The 13,348-nt window shown below is 46.3% G+C and overlaps 2 protein-coding genes across 4 annotated transcripts; one reads left to right on the forward strand and one right to left on the reverse strand.

The window, feature by feature from the left end:
* The first annotated feature begins 2,530 nt into the window (after window positions 1–2,530).
* On the forward strand, window positions 2,531–11,696 carry LOC6574709 (cadherin-89D). Its single transcript, XM_002000704.4, has 12 exons — window positions 2,531–2,630; window positions 3,016–3,335; window positions 3,412–4,121; window positions 4,177–5,137; window positions 5,199–5,365; window positions 5,432–8,551; window positions 9,511–9,579; window positions 9,651–9,887; window positions 10,349–10,696; window positions 10,777–10,920; window positions 10,981–11,175; window positions 11,244–11,696. The coding sequence occupies exons 1-12, from the start codon at window positions 2,531–2,533 to the stop codon at window positions 11,599–11,601; spliced, it is 6,729 nt and encodes a 2,242-aa protein (XP_002000740.1). The 3' UTR covers window positions 11,602–11,696.
* LOC122757020 (glutathione S-transferase 1-1-like) lies at window positions 11,668–12,627 on the reverse strand. Of its 3 annotated transcripts, none has more exons than XM_044008107.1 (2): window positions 12,536–12,627; window positions 11,668–12,412 (listed from the first exon to the last, which is right to left on the reverse strand). In XM_044008107.1, the coding sequence occupies exon 2, from the start codon at window positions 12,339–12,341 to the stop codon at window positions 11,709–11,711; it is 633 nt and encodes a 210-aa protein (XP_043864042.1). In that variant the 5' UTR covers window positions 12,342–12,412; window positions 12,536–12,627; the 3' UTR covers window positions 11,668–11,708. The 3 variants fall into 3 exon arrangements, with proteins under 3 accessions (XP_043864042.1, XP_043864043.1, XP_043864044.1); XM_044008108.1 differs by having other exon boundaries at window positions 11,668–12,373; window positions 12,536–12,613; XM_044008109.1 differs by having other exon boundaries at window positions 11,668–12,355; window positions 12,536–12,606.
* Between the last annotated feature and the right edge of the window lie 721 nt (window positions 12,628–13,348).

The following is a 13,348-nucleotide window of genomic DNA, read 5'->3' on the forward strand; positions in this document are numbered from 1 at the left end:
GAATACTAAATAAAATTAATACCCATCATGAATTCGTGTCAAATGATGTGTAGAGGCCAAGACATATCTTCTTTTTTTTTTGTCTACCGAAACAATGAAAGGAAAAGTTTTTTATTACATGATGCACATGTATTTGATGTGTTTTGATATAACCGTTATCTGTAATAAAAACAAAGACAAAACAACAAAGAAGACAAAACCAAACTTTTTAAACATAACTATTACAAATTTTCTTTGCATTTCCCATTCTGTTCGATTAAAATTGGAAAAAGTTATTGAAGCCGTATATTTTAATTTTCTGGACTATTTAATTTTAAAAAAAACTCTCATTTGTTATATTAGGAATTATATATTATTTTATTATTTCATTTATTTTATTGTTTAATTATTATTATTTCATGTATTATTTATTTATTTTTATTTATTTATTTAAAATTATTTTAAAACTAATTACATGTCCTATAAAGCCAATTAAACTTTAAAACATATTTAATTATTTGAATATAAATGCATTTTTAGTAATTTGACTACGTAATTTTATTAGTTTATTGATTTTATTTAATTATTAACCTATTGGATTATTTATATATAAATTAGATAAAACTAAAAGAAATTAGTAATTTTTAATAATGCCATTTTATTATTTAATATTTATTTATTCATTTACATATTTGATTATTTATATGTAAATTAATTCCATTTAGCAATACTTTTTATTATTTAAATTTATTTGTTTTATTTCTTTTTTGATTTGTTTGTGTATTGCATATTTGAATTATTAATTATTATTTAAATAATTTTTTTTATCATTTAAATTCTTTAATTCTATAATTTTTCATACTTATTGGCAACCAAAGAACTTTGAGAGTATTCTTCACACTTTTACTGAATAAATCATAAATCGTGGGGCAAATTTTAACTCAGTTCACTGCGAAATTCGAGCTTGCATGAATCCAAAAGTAATAAATCTTGACTGAGCAGGAAACATCATTAACTGAGGATATTTTCAGCAGTAATGCAAGCTCAAGAACATTTTCTTAATGATGCGAAACCACGTAACGACATCAGCTTTAATGAAGCTTAAGCTTACTTAACATTTGGATCTACCAATAGGTTGAGCTAAATGCAAATGTTTAACACTCAAGCAATTTGTTCAAGTATTCAAGAAGAAGAAGAAGAAGATATATATATAAAGTATATATCTCCTATACTCCACTCTAATTAAAAAATAAAAAAAACTCTTCTCTTACTCCCCTCGCATATTAGATGCGTAGCCAATAGGTATTTCTCTCATATCTCAGACTGCTGCGAATGCAAGCTTCATTTTCTTAATCTTAGCTTCATTCGCATAAGACAATGAAATCGCCCCTTTGGCTTATACCAACTGCATTTCCGGCCCAATCACATCTTGTGGCACCATTGCAATGCTACATTTCCATATTATATGCATTTATGTGTGTGCATATTTGTATGCGTATGCATGTGTATATGGCTGTGCGCCCTGACTATAATCTGAGTTCACACCAAAACGAGCTAGAAACTGCAAGTAAATAGAAACTGCAGCTCAAATTGCAATGACTGCGAGCAACAGCTACAGCAACAGCAACAGCAACAATAACAATAACATCAACAGCAACAACTTTAAGATATAAATATAAAAGAAAAGTTGAGAATAAGAGACCGAAGTGAAAATACTCTTGTTGAGATATCTTGGCTTTGATAGAAGAAACTGAATTATTAGATGGTGTTACATATACTTATGTACATATGATGAGAGCATGATAAATCTAAAATGTCTGATAGGATCTGCTATTGATTAAGTATATGTGACAAGATAAGATCATATTTAAAGTTAAAATGCCAAGATCTCCACCTTGCGTCAAGAATTCTAAGGAATATAAATATAAACTAGCTCTAAAGATGTAGGACATATAATCTTACAAATAATTTTCGATAAGGTTTTAAATCGATACCCAAATAACGGAAATAGTTATGGATTTTTTGATACATTTGTCTGATATAAAGATCCAATACAGCTTATTTTGATGTACTATTTATCAAATATGTCTTTAATGATAATATATAAAAAATAATATATAAACTTGATAAACATTCCCATTTAGGCGTTACACATTTGATCAGTAATTTGAAATACTCTACAACCAGTTGGTATATGAAATGAAATAAGACTAACAATCAACAACTAAAGCCTACGAAAGACTACAAAGATTTCACTCCAGTAATAAGACAACAACAACAACAATAAACAACCAAGAGACAAACAGACAGAAAGACAACTGAAATTCGAGTTTCTCGCCGTGTACTAGATGTTCCGAAAAAAAAAAAAACACAAAAAATGTCAGAAAGTCAGCCACTGAGGCAGTAAGCCAGTGGCAGAGCCCAACTGGAATCCGCGTGGCGCCGTCGCATCTTTGTGTGGTTGCTTGTCACTTGTTGCACCGACTGCAGTGTTGCACTGCACTGGTTGGGGGCAAGTAAGATACAAAAAAAAACATTGTCTAATTATGTCATGAGGGTGGGAACTGAAACGCTGCTAGATGAGAGATGGCAACAGCGACTGCAACTGCAACTGCAACAGCGACAGCGTCAACTGCGACAGTTGAATGCATGTGGAAAAGTGTTGCAACTGCTCATGAAAATTTCAGCTGTCTTGGGCTGTCGGTGGGCGGAACAGCGCCCAGCCACGCGACAAACGTAGAAAGTTTTTGGCCAGTTCCTGAAACAATTGGCCCAGCGATTCGTTTCGCACGTTTCCTCCGCGGAGATTTTCAATTGTTGCTTTACGAGATTTTTTCCGTTTTTGGTTCTCAGCGCGCAATTAGCATGCCAAATAAAAGAGAAACAACAATTTTGTGTTGATAATTTGTCAACGTTTTCGGGCGTATCTTAACAACAGTTCCCCTCGCTCTCTCTACCACTCCCTATATAGAGCTCTCTCTATCTCTATATCTATTCTTGTATTAATAATTAAATTTGTAAAACTTTTCACTTTAGTGAGCTCGGGCAGTTGCGTTTTCCACGCGCTAGATGGCGTGGCAACAGAAAGTGAAGGTGTCCGCTTCATACGTCTACGGGAAGACGCACAGGTGGGCAAGGAAATCCTACGGGTGCAAGCCTATCCACACTCCAGTGTGGCACTGAAGGGCGCCGATGCCAGCGCCGATCAGAAGTACTTCAATTTGACGGAATATAATTCAACAACTCTGGTTGTGAGTCTGGCCCGCTCCCTGGAGCGCCTGGTGGATCGTGATGTGCCCAAGAATTTACTCAAGTTTCGCATACTCTGCGCTGGCAAGCATGAGAAACTGGAGGAGGTGCGTATAGCTTACTAACTAGCTACTATATCATTTACTCTACCACAAATCTTGCTCCTCACTCCCTCAACCACAGGGTAGCTACCTCTCCATCACGGTGTACATTGAGGATGTCAATGACAATGCGCCGGAGTTTCTGAATGTGCCTTATGTGGTTGACGTGGATGAGAATACACCCGTGGACAGCATCATCTTTGAGGGCGTTCAGGCCTTCGATCGCGACAAGCCAAACACGCCCAACTCGGAGGTCCACTTCAGCATGTCGACTGTTCCCGAGCAGCTGTCCGCCGATGGCCGGCCGTACTTCGCACTGAAAAGTCCCCACCGACCGCTGTTAATACTCAAGCGTGAGCTGGACTTTGACAATGGCATACGGCAGTTCAAGTTGCCAATCTTTGTGTGGGATCGTGGCACACCCGCCAATCAGGCCAACACAACGATCACCATCAATGTGCGCGATGTGGACGATCTGCCGCCCAAGTTCACCGAGGGCGTCTATCGCACCAAGCTGAACGAGTTCTATCCCATGACAGGCATGCCCATACGCATACCCCTGTACTTCGCGCCGCCGATCATGGCCTTCGATCAGGACTCACTGAATGCTACGCTCGTCTACGAGATTATTTCGGGCAACGAACGTCAGCTGTTTCGTGTGAATCCCCACAATGGAGTCATGTATTTGCAGAAGGAGATTGATCTGGAAGAGGAGAGTTTGCCGGGCAATACCTTTGTGGTGCAGCTGGAGGCTAGGCAGAAGGATAATCCCTTAAAGAAGGCACTGGCTCGGTAAGTAAATCATTATATCTATTTAATATACCTTTATCCATAAAATCTTTCTTAGCATCGAGGTGGAGGTGCTTGATCTAAATGATAATGTGCCCGAGTTTGAGGCCGACTTCTATAACATTTCCATTGTGGAGAATTTGCCGACGGGCTTCAGCGTCTTACAGGTGAACGCCATTGACCGTGACCAGGGCGAAAACTCCGAGTTCGTCTATAATTTGGTCGAGAATGAAACCTCAGCTGGTGCATTTCGCATTGACTCTCGCACCGGCTGGATCACAGTGCGTGACGATCGTTTGCTCGATCGCGAGCAACGCAGATCCATTGAGCTAAAAGTTGAGGCGCTGGAACGCAATCCATCCTACCTGGACGACAAGCATCTGAAGAAACCGGGACCTAGCTCGGTGCGAGTGGACATCACGTTGCTCGACAGCAATGACAACAATCCTAAGTTTGATCACGGTAATCTCTACGAGTTCAAGGTGCCCATCACAGCTCCTGTGGGCACCAAGATCGGCCGCGTGGCCGCGCATGATCCCGACGAGGGACCCAACGGCCAGCTGCTCTACGAGCTGCAGCGACCGAAGGGCAGTGGCTACATACCCTTTCGACTGGACAGCAAGAACGGCACCATCTATGTGGCTGGCCCGCTGCGACGCGGTCGCATTGCTGTATTCGTGGAGGCCAGCGATCAGCCCACAAATCCCTCCGAGCGTCGATTCTCCTTGGCTGTGATAACCATCGAAGTCTATGCGACGATCGATGATCAGGCAATCGATTTTGTGGGTGCTCCCTATGAGTTCTGGGTGGGTGCCAATACACCGCTGGGCACTTCGGTGGGTCAGGTGCGCACCACATTGATCTACGATGGCGAGGACGAGATCATGTACGACCTGCTGCATACCTACTCCGAGGGCGTGCCCTTTGCCATCGAGGAGCGATCGGGCATTATAACAGTCATACGAGAGCTGTCCGAATTCAAGAGGAACATCTATAACTTTGAGGCGGTGGCAAATTATGTGAGTAGGCCTATTAGAGTTGAGGACTTGCACTTTAAATATATTGCAATTTCATTTTTAGCTATTCGCCAACTCTTCGCAACCGCTAATCTCATCACGCAGCTCCCTGCCTCTAACCACAGTCGCCTCCGCGGAGCTCAGCGACGAGGGTGTGCTCATAACGAACCTGACCATTCATGTGGTTAACAAGCCTGAGCCCGAGAAAGTGCCACTGCGACCCGTCATCGAGTGAGTAGTCAATCAACCCATTCCTCATCATCATCTTCATAATTATCTAAACTTTACAATATCAAGGGAAATCAATATGAACATCATTAACTTTCATGTGGAGGAGAATCTGGTGGGCGGCATTATTGGCCAGCTGCTCTACAAGAATGCCCTGAACGTGGCCAACAATGAACTGGGCACCTTCCGCGAGCTCTCCTCGGCTGCAACCAGCGGAAATTTGACCACGAGGGGCAGTCGCTTCCGCAGTCGAAATCGCAGTCGCAGCTCCAAGTCGAAGCGACGATTGCCGCGTCGCCTGGCCGGTGATTCGAATCTGAAGCTGCGCTACATCATAGCCAATCAGCAGGAGGTGATCAACAAGATAACCATCACGGAGGATGGCACTCTGCTGACCCTGACGGGCCTGGACCGCGAGCAGCAGGCCAGCTATGAGCTGACGGTCATTGTGGAGTATAGCACCGGCATGGTCAGTGGAGCGGGCATCTACCAGGTCAACATCAAGGTGGACGACGTCAACGACAATGCGCCCAAGTTCAATGCGCTCACCTACGTCGGGCTAATCAACGAGAACTGCGCCGTCGGCACCGAGCTCTCCATGAACCAGGCCATACAGATCCACGACGCCGACGAGGGCGTCAATGCCCAGTTCCGGGTGCTGCTGCAGGGCGACTACAGCGATCAGTTCACCATAGAGTATGTCAATGGCAGCGCCGGAGGCAATGCCAGCCAGCACAAGCTCACAGCTACCACGGGTGCCTTCAACATATTCAATCTGACCGACCAGTGGAACGAGGAGTTCAAGTACCAGGAGCTGCACAACTCCTTCATGCAGACGAACTTCAAGCTCAGCTCCGGTCCGTACTTTCGCATCAGTTACACTGGCAAGCGTGGGCTGGACAGGGAGAAGCAGCAGCTCTACAATCTCAAAATTATCGCCGCTGACACTGGAGGCCTCTCGGGCTATGCGCATCTGACGATTCTCGTGGCGGACGTCAACGATAATGGACCGATGTTTGAGCGCATTTCCGTGTTCAAGGATTCACGCCTGGAGATACGCGAATACAATACGGACATGGAGATCTACTTTGTGGAGAGCTCGCATGGCATGGCGATGCCACCAACGGGTGCTAACGGCATGATGCTGCCGCCGCCCACCTATCATATACCTGGCTCGCCTAGGCTGCACTCGGAGCGGGAGAAGAGCAGCCCAGTGGCAGGGGGCACAGGAGTCGTAGCACGCGCCAAGTCCCGCCGTCGCATGGCTCGCGCCCTTACGGTCAAGTGCCCACTGTTTGCCATCTACGAGGACACGCCCATCGGCACCAAGCTGCTGCAGCTGAGCGCCAGCGATGAGGACTTCGGTCGCAACGCCCAGCTGCACTACGAGATAAGCGGCGAGCAGGTGGAGCGATCGCCGGGCATGCCACTGATCAAGATGCAAGCCATACGTCACTTTGCCATCGACAAGCTGAGCGGCGAGCTGACGGTCAACTATCCGCTGGCGGCCAACATAGAGATCTGGCTGAATCTGAGTGTCACCGACATAGACGGCTTGAAGGATGCCACGTGCATGCGCTTCACTGTCATCGATGTGAACAACCACGTGCCGGCGTTCAAGAAATCCTGGTATAGTTTCGATACACCCGAGGGCGACTACAAGGACAGCGTGCTCGGCCAGGTGCTGGCCATCGACATGGACTACGGCGCGAATGCGAACATCACCTACTCACTGAGTGACCAGCACCTGCCGTTCACAGTGAAGCCCGCCTCGGGCGTGCTGAAGATCAACGGGCAGCTGGACCGGGAGCAGCGCGCCAAGTACAATTTCCAGGTGATCGCCAGCGACAATGCGGAGCCGATGCAGCGTCTGTCCAGCAGCGTGGACGTGGAGGTGAATGTGCTGGACATCAATGACAATCGGCCCGAATTCATTGGCTACGACGATCAGGCAAAGGCCGTCAAGTACATACCCGATGTGACCGATCGTACCCTGATGCTGCCCGTCTATAAGGCGTATCTGGATCGCAGCACTCTGCCGGGCATGTTTGTGAAGCAGGTGAACGCCATTGACAAGGACTATGTGGGCAACGGCAATGGGCTGGTGCTCTACTCCATATTGCATCAGGGGCTGCATGCGCCGGTCTTCCAGATCGACTCCCGCGACGGCACCATTACCACAGTGTCCAATATACGGGGCTACAATGATTACGAACATCTCAACGTATCTGTCGTTGCCTCGGATCTGGGCAGTCCGGCTCTGTCGGCCACGGCCGTAGTGCTCATCAATCTGCAGGGCCAGGCAGTGACGGAGCCAACGCCGCCGCCCAAGCCAGAGGTTCCAATCAATGTGACCATCTTCCAGCATCCATACTACGATGTCCAGCTGACCGAGAACAACGAGGCGCCCATTGAGGTGATGCGTCTCAATCTGACCGCCGGTCTGAATGCCGAAAACTATCGCTGGTCGCTCTGGCTGGAGGAGGGACTGGACGAGTCCGACGCCCATCCCCCCTTCGAGTACGATGCCAAGAATATGCTGCTGTACGCGCTCAAGTCCTTTGACCGGGAGCACATCTCGCGCTATCAGCTCCGGGTGCGAGCGGATCGCATCAGCCGGGAGCCGCGCAACTATGCCAAGGTGGCCTACCCGGTGGTCGACGAGCGGGTCGAGGGCCTCACGCCCAACGAGTGCCGCATTGTGGTGCGCATTGCGGACGAGAACGACAACTCACCCAAGTTCCGGGGCAACGGGCAGCCAATCGTGGCTGTGCTGCCGCGCAGCGCCAGCTTCGGCTACCACGTGACACGCGTCACTGCCACGGACCTCGACGAGGGAATCAATGCTGAGATTCGCTATCGCCTGCTGAACGAGCCGACACGACTCTTCGGCATCGATGAGCTCACGGGCAACATCCGTCTGCTGGCCGATCTGCCGCAGGACGAGCGCATCTACGGCTTCGATGTGAAGGCCACCGATCGCATGGGCGCCGACGACGGCCACAGTGGCATCGTCAATGTCTTTGTCTACATCATCGACGAGGCCAAGCAGGTGCGTCTCGTGGTGGCCGGCATGCCCGTGGATGTGGAGCGACGCATCGACAGTCTGATGGAGGCGCTCAGCTCGGCCATTGGCAAGGATGTGCGCGTGCGCCTACTCGAACCGAACTCGGCAGGCAGCGAAGTGGCGTAAGTAGCAGCACAATTTTCTATATTACTATTAGGAATTATTAAAGAGTAACCTCCAATACTTCTGGAGAGGGATTTATAAGTAGTGCAACTTTGTGAGTAGTAGTCTGAATTACCACATATATCAGAGAGTTACATTCGCAGCATTGACTCATCTCATACCCACCCCACTCCAGTCACCTTCTTATTTTCTTGCTAACACATATAATAATTATTTTCGTTACACCACTTCAAACTCTCACTCTCTCATATTCTCACATGCTGAGAGTCGAAACCCCAAATTGATTTACAAAATGCACTTTCCATTCAAACAAATTCAATCAATATGTATGTACATATATGCCCAAAGTTTCCTTCTAATAACTTTTCCCTTTCTCTCTCAGCATTTGTACAATGAAAGACAAGTTAATTAGGTTATTAATATTATATAAAAAATCTAAGAAATTAATCAATAAATAATACGGCTACTAAGTAGTCAAATTATTAATATATAAATTGATAGCATGTGCAATAATACCCAAATTTATTAAATTATTGTGTTTTAAAAACTATAAAAAATTAATTAAAATAAAAACTATAAAAAAAAAAACTATTATAAAAATCGAATTCTTAGAATCTTTGTGGAACAATACCAAAATTTATTAAACTATTGCAGTAAAAAAACCTTTTTTTTTTTTTTAAAAATATAAAACTATATAAATTGATTTTTAGAATCTTTGTGGAACAATACCAGAATTAATTAAAATTTAGTTATATAAAAAAAATGTTTTAAAATAAAAGTCAGACTACCACTATATAAATTTATTTATAGAATTATTGTGGAATCTAATGTATTATTATATTATTAATTATTAGTCTAATATATAAGGAACATAGTAACTCCAGCTGATTTCACATCCATCAATGCTCAATAAACAATCAATTTTCTCTTTTACTTTTCCGCTCTTTCCATGCACCAGCACCAATGCCTATATCTATGCCGTTGACCCACACAGCAATGCCATTGTGGAAATGGAGCAGTTGCAGGAGTAAGTCATTAACCCGTTTCCAACTGATGCACAAACCATTAATGAGGCAATCTATCCCATCTGTCGTCTAGATCGCTGGCCGGCCTCCAGCTGGACGCACTGCAGCTGCAGCACCAGCATGTGGACAGCAGCAAGACGATGCCGCGCATCCTCGAATTGGCCGAGTTCGGGCAGGCGGCACGGCCCACGCACGCCTCCGCTGCCAGCCTGATGGGTGGACTGGAATTTCTCACCTTGGTGCTGCTGGCGCTGCTCAGCCTGGGCGCGCTCACAGCGGCCTGCTGTTACCTGTGCCTGCGCCAGAAACGGTAAACACACAAGCAGCGGAAAACCCGTAATTGTAACAGAAAGACTTGAATGCATTTGTGCTATACATACATACATATTTATATATACATACATATATATATATATATATATATATATATATATATATTGCTTTAGTTTAGTCTAAGGCCATCTAATAAATCTTTTTTAAGTGCTGATCAAATGGCTTCGTTGTTGTTGTTGTTGTTGCTCGTTGGTTGTATGGGTTAAACCGGCTACTGCTGCAGCTCACCTGTCCGCTGGAATTCTAACTGTAAAAAAAAATCACATTACACAACAACAACAACAACAACGACAACAACAACAGCCCAAACAGCTGGTAATTAAGCTAAGCTTCATCAGAATCTGAATCGTTTGACAAGTGCCACTCGAATGCGAAACGCATTTGTGATTGTCGAAGTCGTTCCACAAATCTGAGCATTTCAACTTGCTTTGCTTGCAGCCAGCTCTGGTCGCAGCGCGACTTTGCCGCCTCGGAGGCCGGACTCGCCTATACCATCGCTGGCATCAACCAGAGCCGCTCGCAGCAGCGACGCCAGCGCCAGCTGCGGCACACGCAACGCTGCAGCAAGCGCAGCGCCGTCGGCATCGGCATCGGCGTCGGCGGCGGCAGCAGCGGCAACGGCGGCCAGCCTCGTCCAACCAGCGCCTTCATGAACGAATCGCTGTGCTCCTCGGCGCAAACGCAGTCGACGGCAGCGGCCACCGAGAAACTGGAACAGCAGCTGCATCAGCATCACCAGCAGCAGGCGCTGGTCACACAGCAGCAGCATCATCAGTACCTGAACGAGTGAGTACGAGGAAGAGCAAGAAAAGAGACAAACAGAAAAACCAGTTTCCATTCCCGTTCCCATTCCCATTCTTATTCAGGCAGCAGCAATGCCAGCGCGAGTATATTGATGTGCCGCTGCCCAAGTCCATTGCCAAGGCAGCGGCGGCAGCGGCGGCCACTGGAGGCGATGGCGGTTCACCGTTTGTGCTCAAGTACAACGCCTGCCAGCCGGTGAACAATCTGTGAGTTTGACCAGAGCCCTGAGTCTGATTCGTGTTTGAATATCGTTTGATCTTTGCCAGCAACAACTATGAGACGTCGTTGTTCTCGCTGCACTCCACCGGGCAGGACTCGGGCGTGGAGTTCCTGAGCAGTCGGGAGCTGTACGAGACCTCGCCGGACTCCTTTCAGCGCGGGGGCAGCAATGGGGAGCTGCTCTGTCCCAGGCATGCCAAGGCGCACCTGGAGCTGCGCCAGCAGCCGCACACGGACAGCAGGTGGGTTGCTATCCTGGTTAACTAGCTTCAGTTGACTACATCTGTTTGCTTGGCGTGCCTCATTCCAGTGATACCTACGAGGACTCACTGAAGACGGATGAGCCGCTGGTTACCCACAATTGCCGCAATAGCAACTGCGAGCATCGCGGTAATCCTCACTCCCATCCGCATCCGCATCCCCATCCGCATCCGCATCAGCATCAGCATCCGCACTATCAGAATACCAAATTCGAGAAGCGCTCCTGCGTGCGCCACTCCTTCTCGGGCGTCAAGGACGATCTAGTGCAGCAGTCGCCGCAAATCTCGTTGCGTCCGCGTGGCCACGCCCTGCGCAACTCGATGAACGATCTGGAGCAGCGACTGCACAATCTGGAGCAGTCGTTTCGACGACCGCTCGAGTTTAGCAAATCGAACTCCCTGTTCTAGCCCTTAGATAAACCTAGTGCAATAATATAGCGTGTAGCTCTCCTCCTCACAGTTAAGAGAACCAAGTGCAATAAACGAAGCTTTCTTTAATTGAATCATAGGCAATTTCATTTCTGGAAGTATTTCTGGAACTCCAGGCAACCCGCCCAGTTGGCGTGCCAGCCAGGTGTGTTCACCTTCGCCAGCTCGTACCACCTGGCCACGTTGCCATAACGCCTCAGGTCAAAGCCCGCCACATCGAAGGACGAAACGCTGGCCAGGATCGAGATGTCGGCCAGAGTCAGCCAATCGCCGGCCACGTAACTCCGGTCCGCCAGAAAGCCATCCAACAGCTCAAACGCAGTCTCGATCTTCTTGTGCTGCTCCTCATTGGGCGCCTGCTGCTGGAAGATCTGCGGATAGTAGTAGTCCGCGAAGCTCTTGTACAATGTGCCCATGTCGAAGTACAGGCGCTGGTTAATCAACGCCCTCTGCTCAATGTTCGGGGGATAGAGCGGCGTTCCCTTGCCATAGCGCTCCGCCAGGTAGACCATGATGGCACGCGATTCCCACAGCGCAAAGCCATTATCCACCAGCGTGGGTATCGTGTGCTGTGGATTCACCTTCAGGAACTCCGGCTTGAATTGGTCCCCAGCGCGTGTATTGATAAAAATCAGCTTATCAAACTCAATTCCAATTGCCTTGGCCGTCATAATGACCGCTCGACACGGAGCAGATCCGGGTCGATAATACAAGTCCATTGCTATTGCTAGAGCTATAATATAATACAATACTAATACGTAGTCGTATTCGTATTCATCAAGAGCTGTCACTAAATGCGTACAAACAAAGAAACAAAGGAAACCCAGTCAAGCGGCTCATCATTCATTTTCATGTTAATCACTTTCTTTGCCTAGATTACGTAACAGTATCGAATAAAGTATTATATTTTTACCTTTTTCTATTTATTCTCTTCGGACCTCCACTCCCCACACAGTTTTTCCAACAAAGAGCTTGAGGCAACTGAGCTGGGCTCAGTGTTTAGGCATAGTTTTATAGATATACAAATAGAGGTAGCGTATAATGGTATAGGTATGGGTCAGGTGATAATTGACGAAATTATTAATACATCTAAAGAGATAGATATCAGCTTAGCTGGACAACATAACAAAATTCAAGTTTAGTGACTCAGCAATTAATTTCACATATTTCAACTAATTTCTTGTTGCCATGTTTTTAGTTCAAGCCCTACATTAAGGCAATTGGAAGTGTATCTATATAATGATAGATGATTCGATGCCTTATCGCAAGTAAATTTTCTGCTATCATTACTACTGTAGTGATAAGATAGGGTCTGAAAAGTCGTTGACTTTTGTTTATTTCAGATACGAGCTTACATAATATTATGGCTTTCATATCATATTTTATATATAGGATTATCTGAAAATCTAGTTAAAACTCCGACAAATACAATTTCTTATAATACAATCAGCTCTACCAGTTTTCCTCCCAGCCAGTCACCTCGAAGGTGGAAACGGTTGATAGGAGTGCGAAATCAGCCACAGTGAGCTTATCGCACGCTTCATACTTGAGGCCCTCCAACAATCTATGACTAAACTAGCCGAAAGCTGCATCAGCATCGGCTTTTTGACATCCTCAAACAGTTGGGAATGGTAGTATTAAACATATGTACCTCTGGTACAATGTGCCCAGATCGAAGAACAAACGATGATTCAGGACGGCTGGAGTGACAGAGCGCCGAATATAG

This window comes from Drosophila mojavensis, unplaced genomic scaffold (assembly GCF_018153725.1).
Source record: "Drosophila mojavensis isolate 15081-1352.22 unplaced genomic scaffold, ASM1815372v1 contig_231, whole genome shotgun sequence".
In the NCBI taxonomy this organism is placed as follows: domain Eukaryota; kingdom Metazoa; phylum Arthropoda; class Insecta; order Diptera; family Drosophilidae; genus Drosophila; species Drosophila mojavensis.

What these genes read in the sequence shown, in the direction of transcription:
- LOC122757020 (XM_044008107.1), bottom strand. Translation starts at nt 12,341, where the DNA reads ATGGACTTGTATTATCGACCCGGATCTGCTCCGTGTCGAGCGGTCATT.
- LOC6574709 (XM_002000704.4), top strand. Translation starts at nt 2,531, where the DNA reads ATGAGGGTGGGAACTGAAACGCTGCTAGATGAGAGATGGCAACAGCGA. An exon ending in AGCATGAGAAACTGGAGGAG is followed by an intron (nt 3,336 to 3,411) that starts GTGCGTATAGCT and finishes CCTCAACCACAG; the next exon opens with GGTAGCTACCTCTCCATCAC. An exon ending in CATCATCAGTACCTGAACGA is followed by an intron (nt 10,697 to 10,776) that starts GTGAGTACGAGG and finishes ATTCTTATTCAG; the next exon opens with GCAGCAGCAATGCCAGCGCG.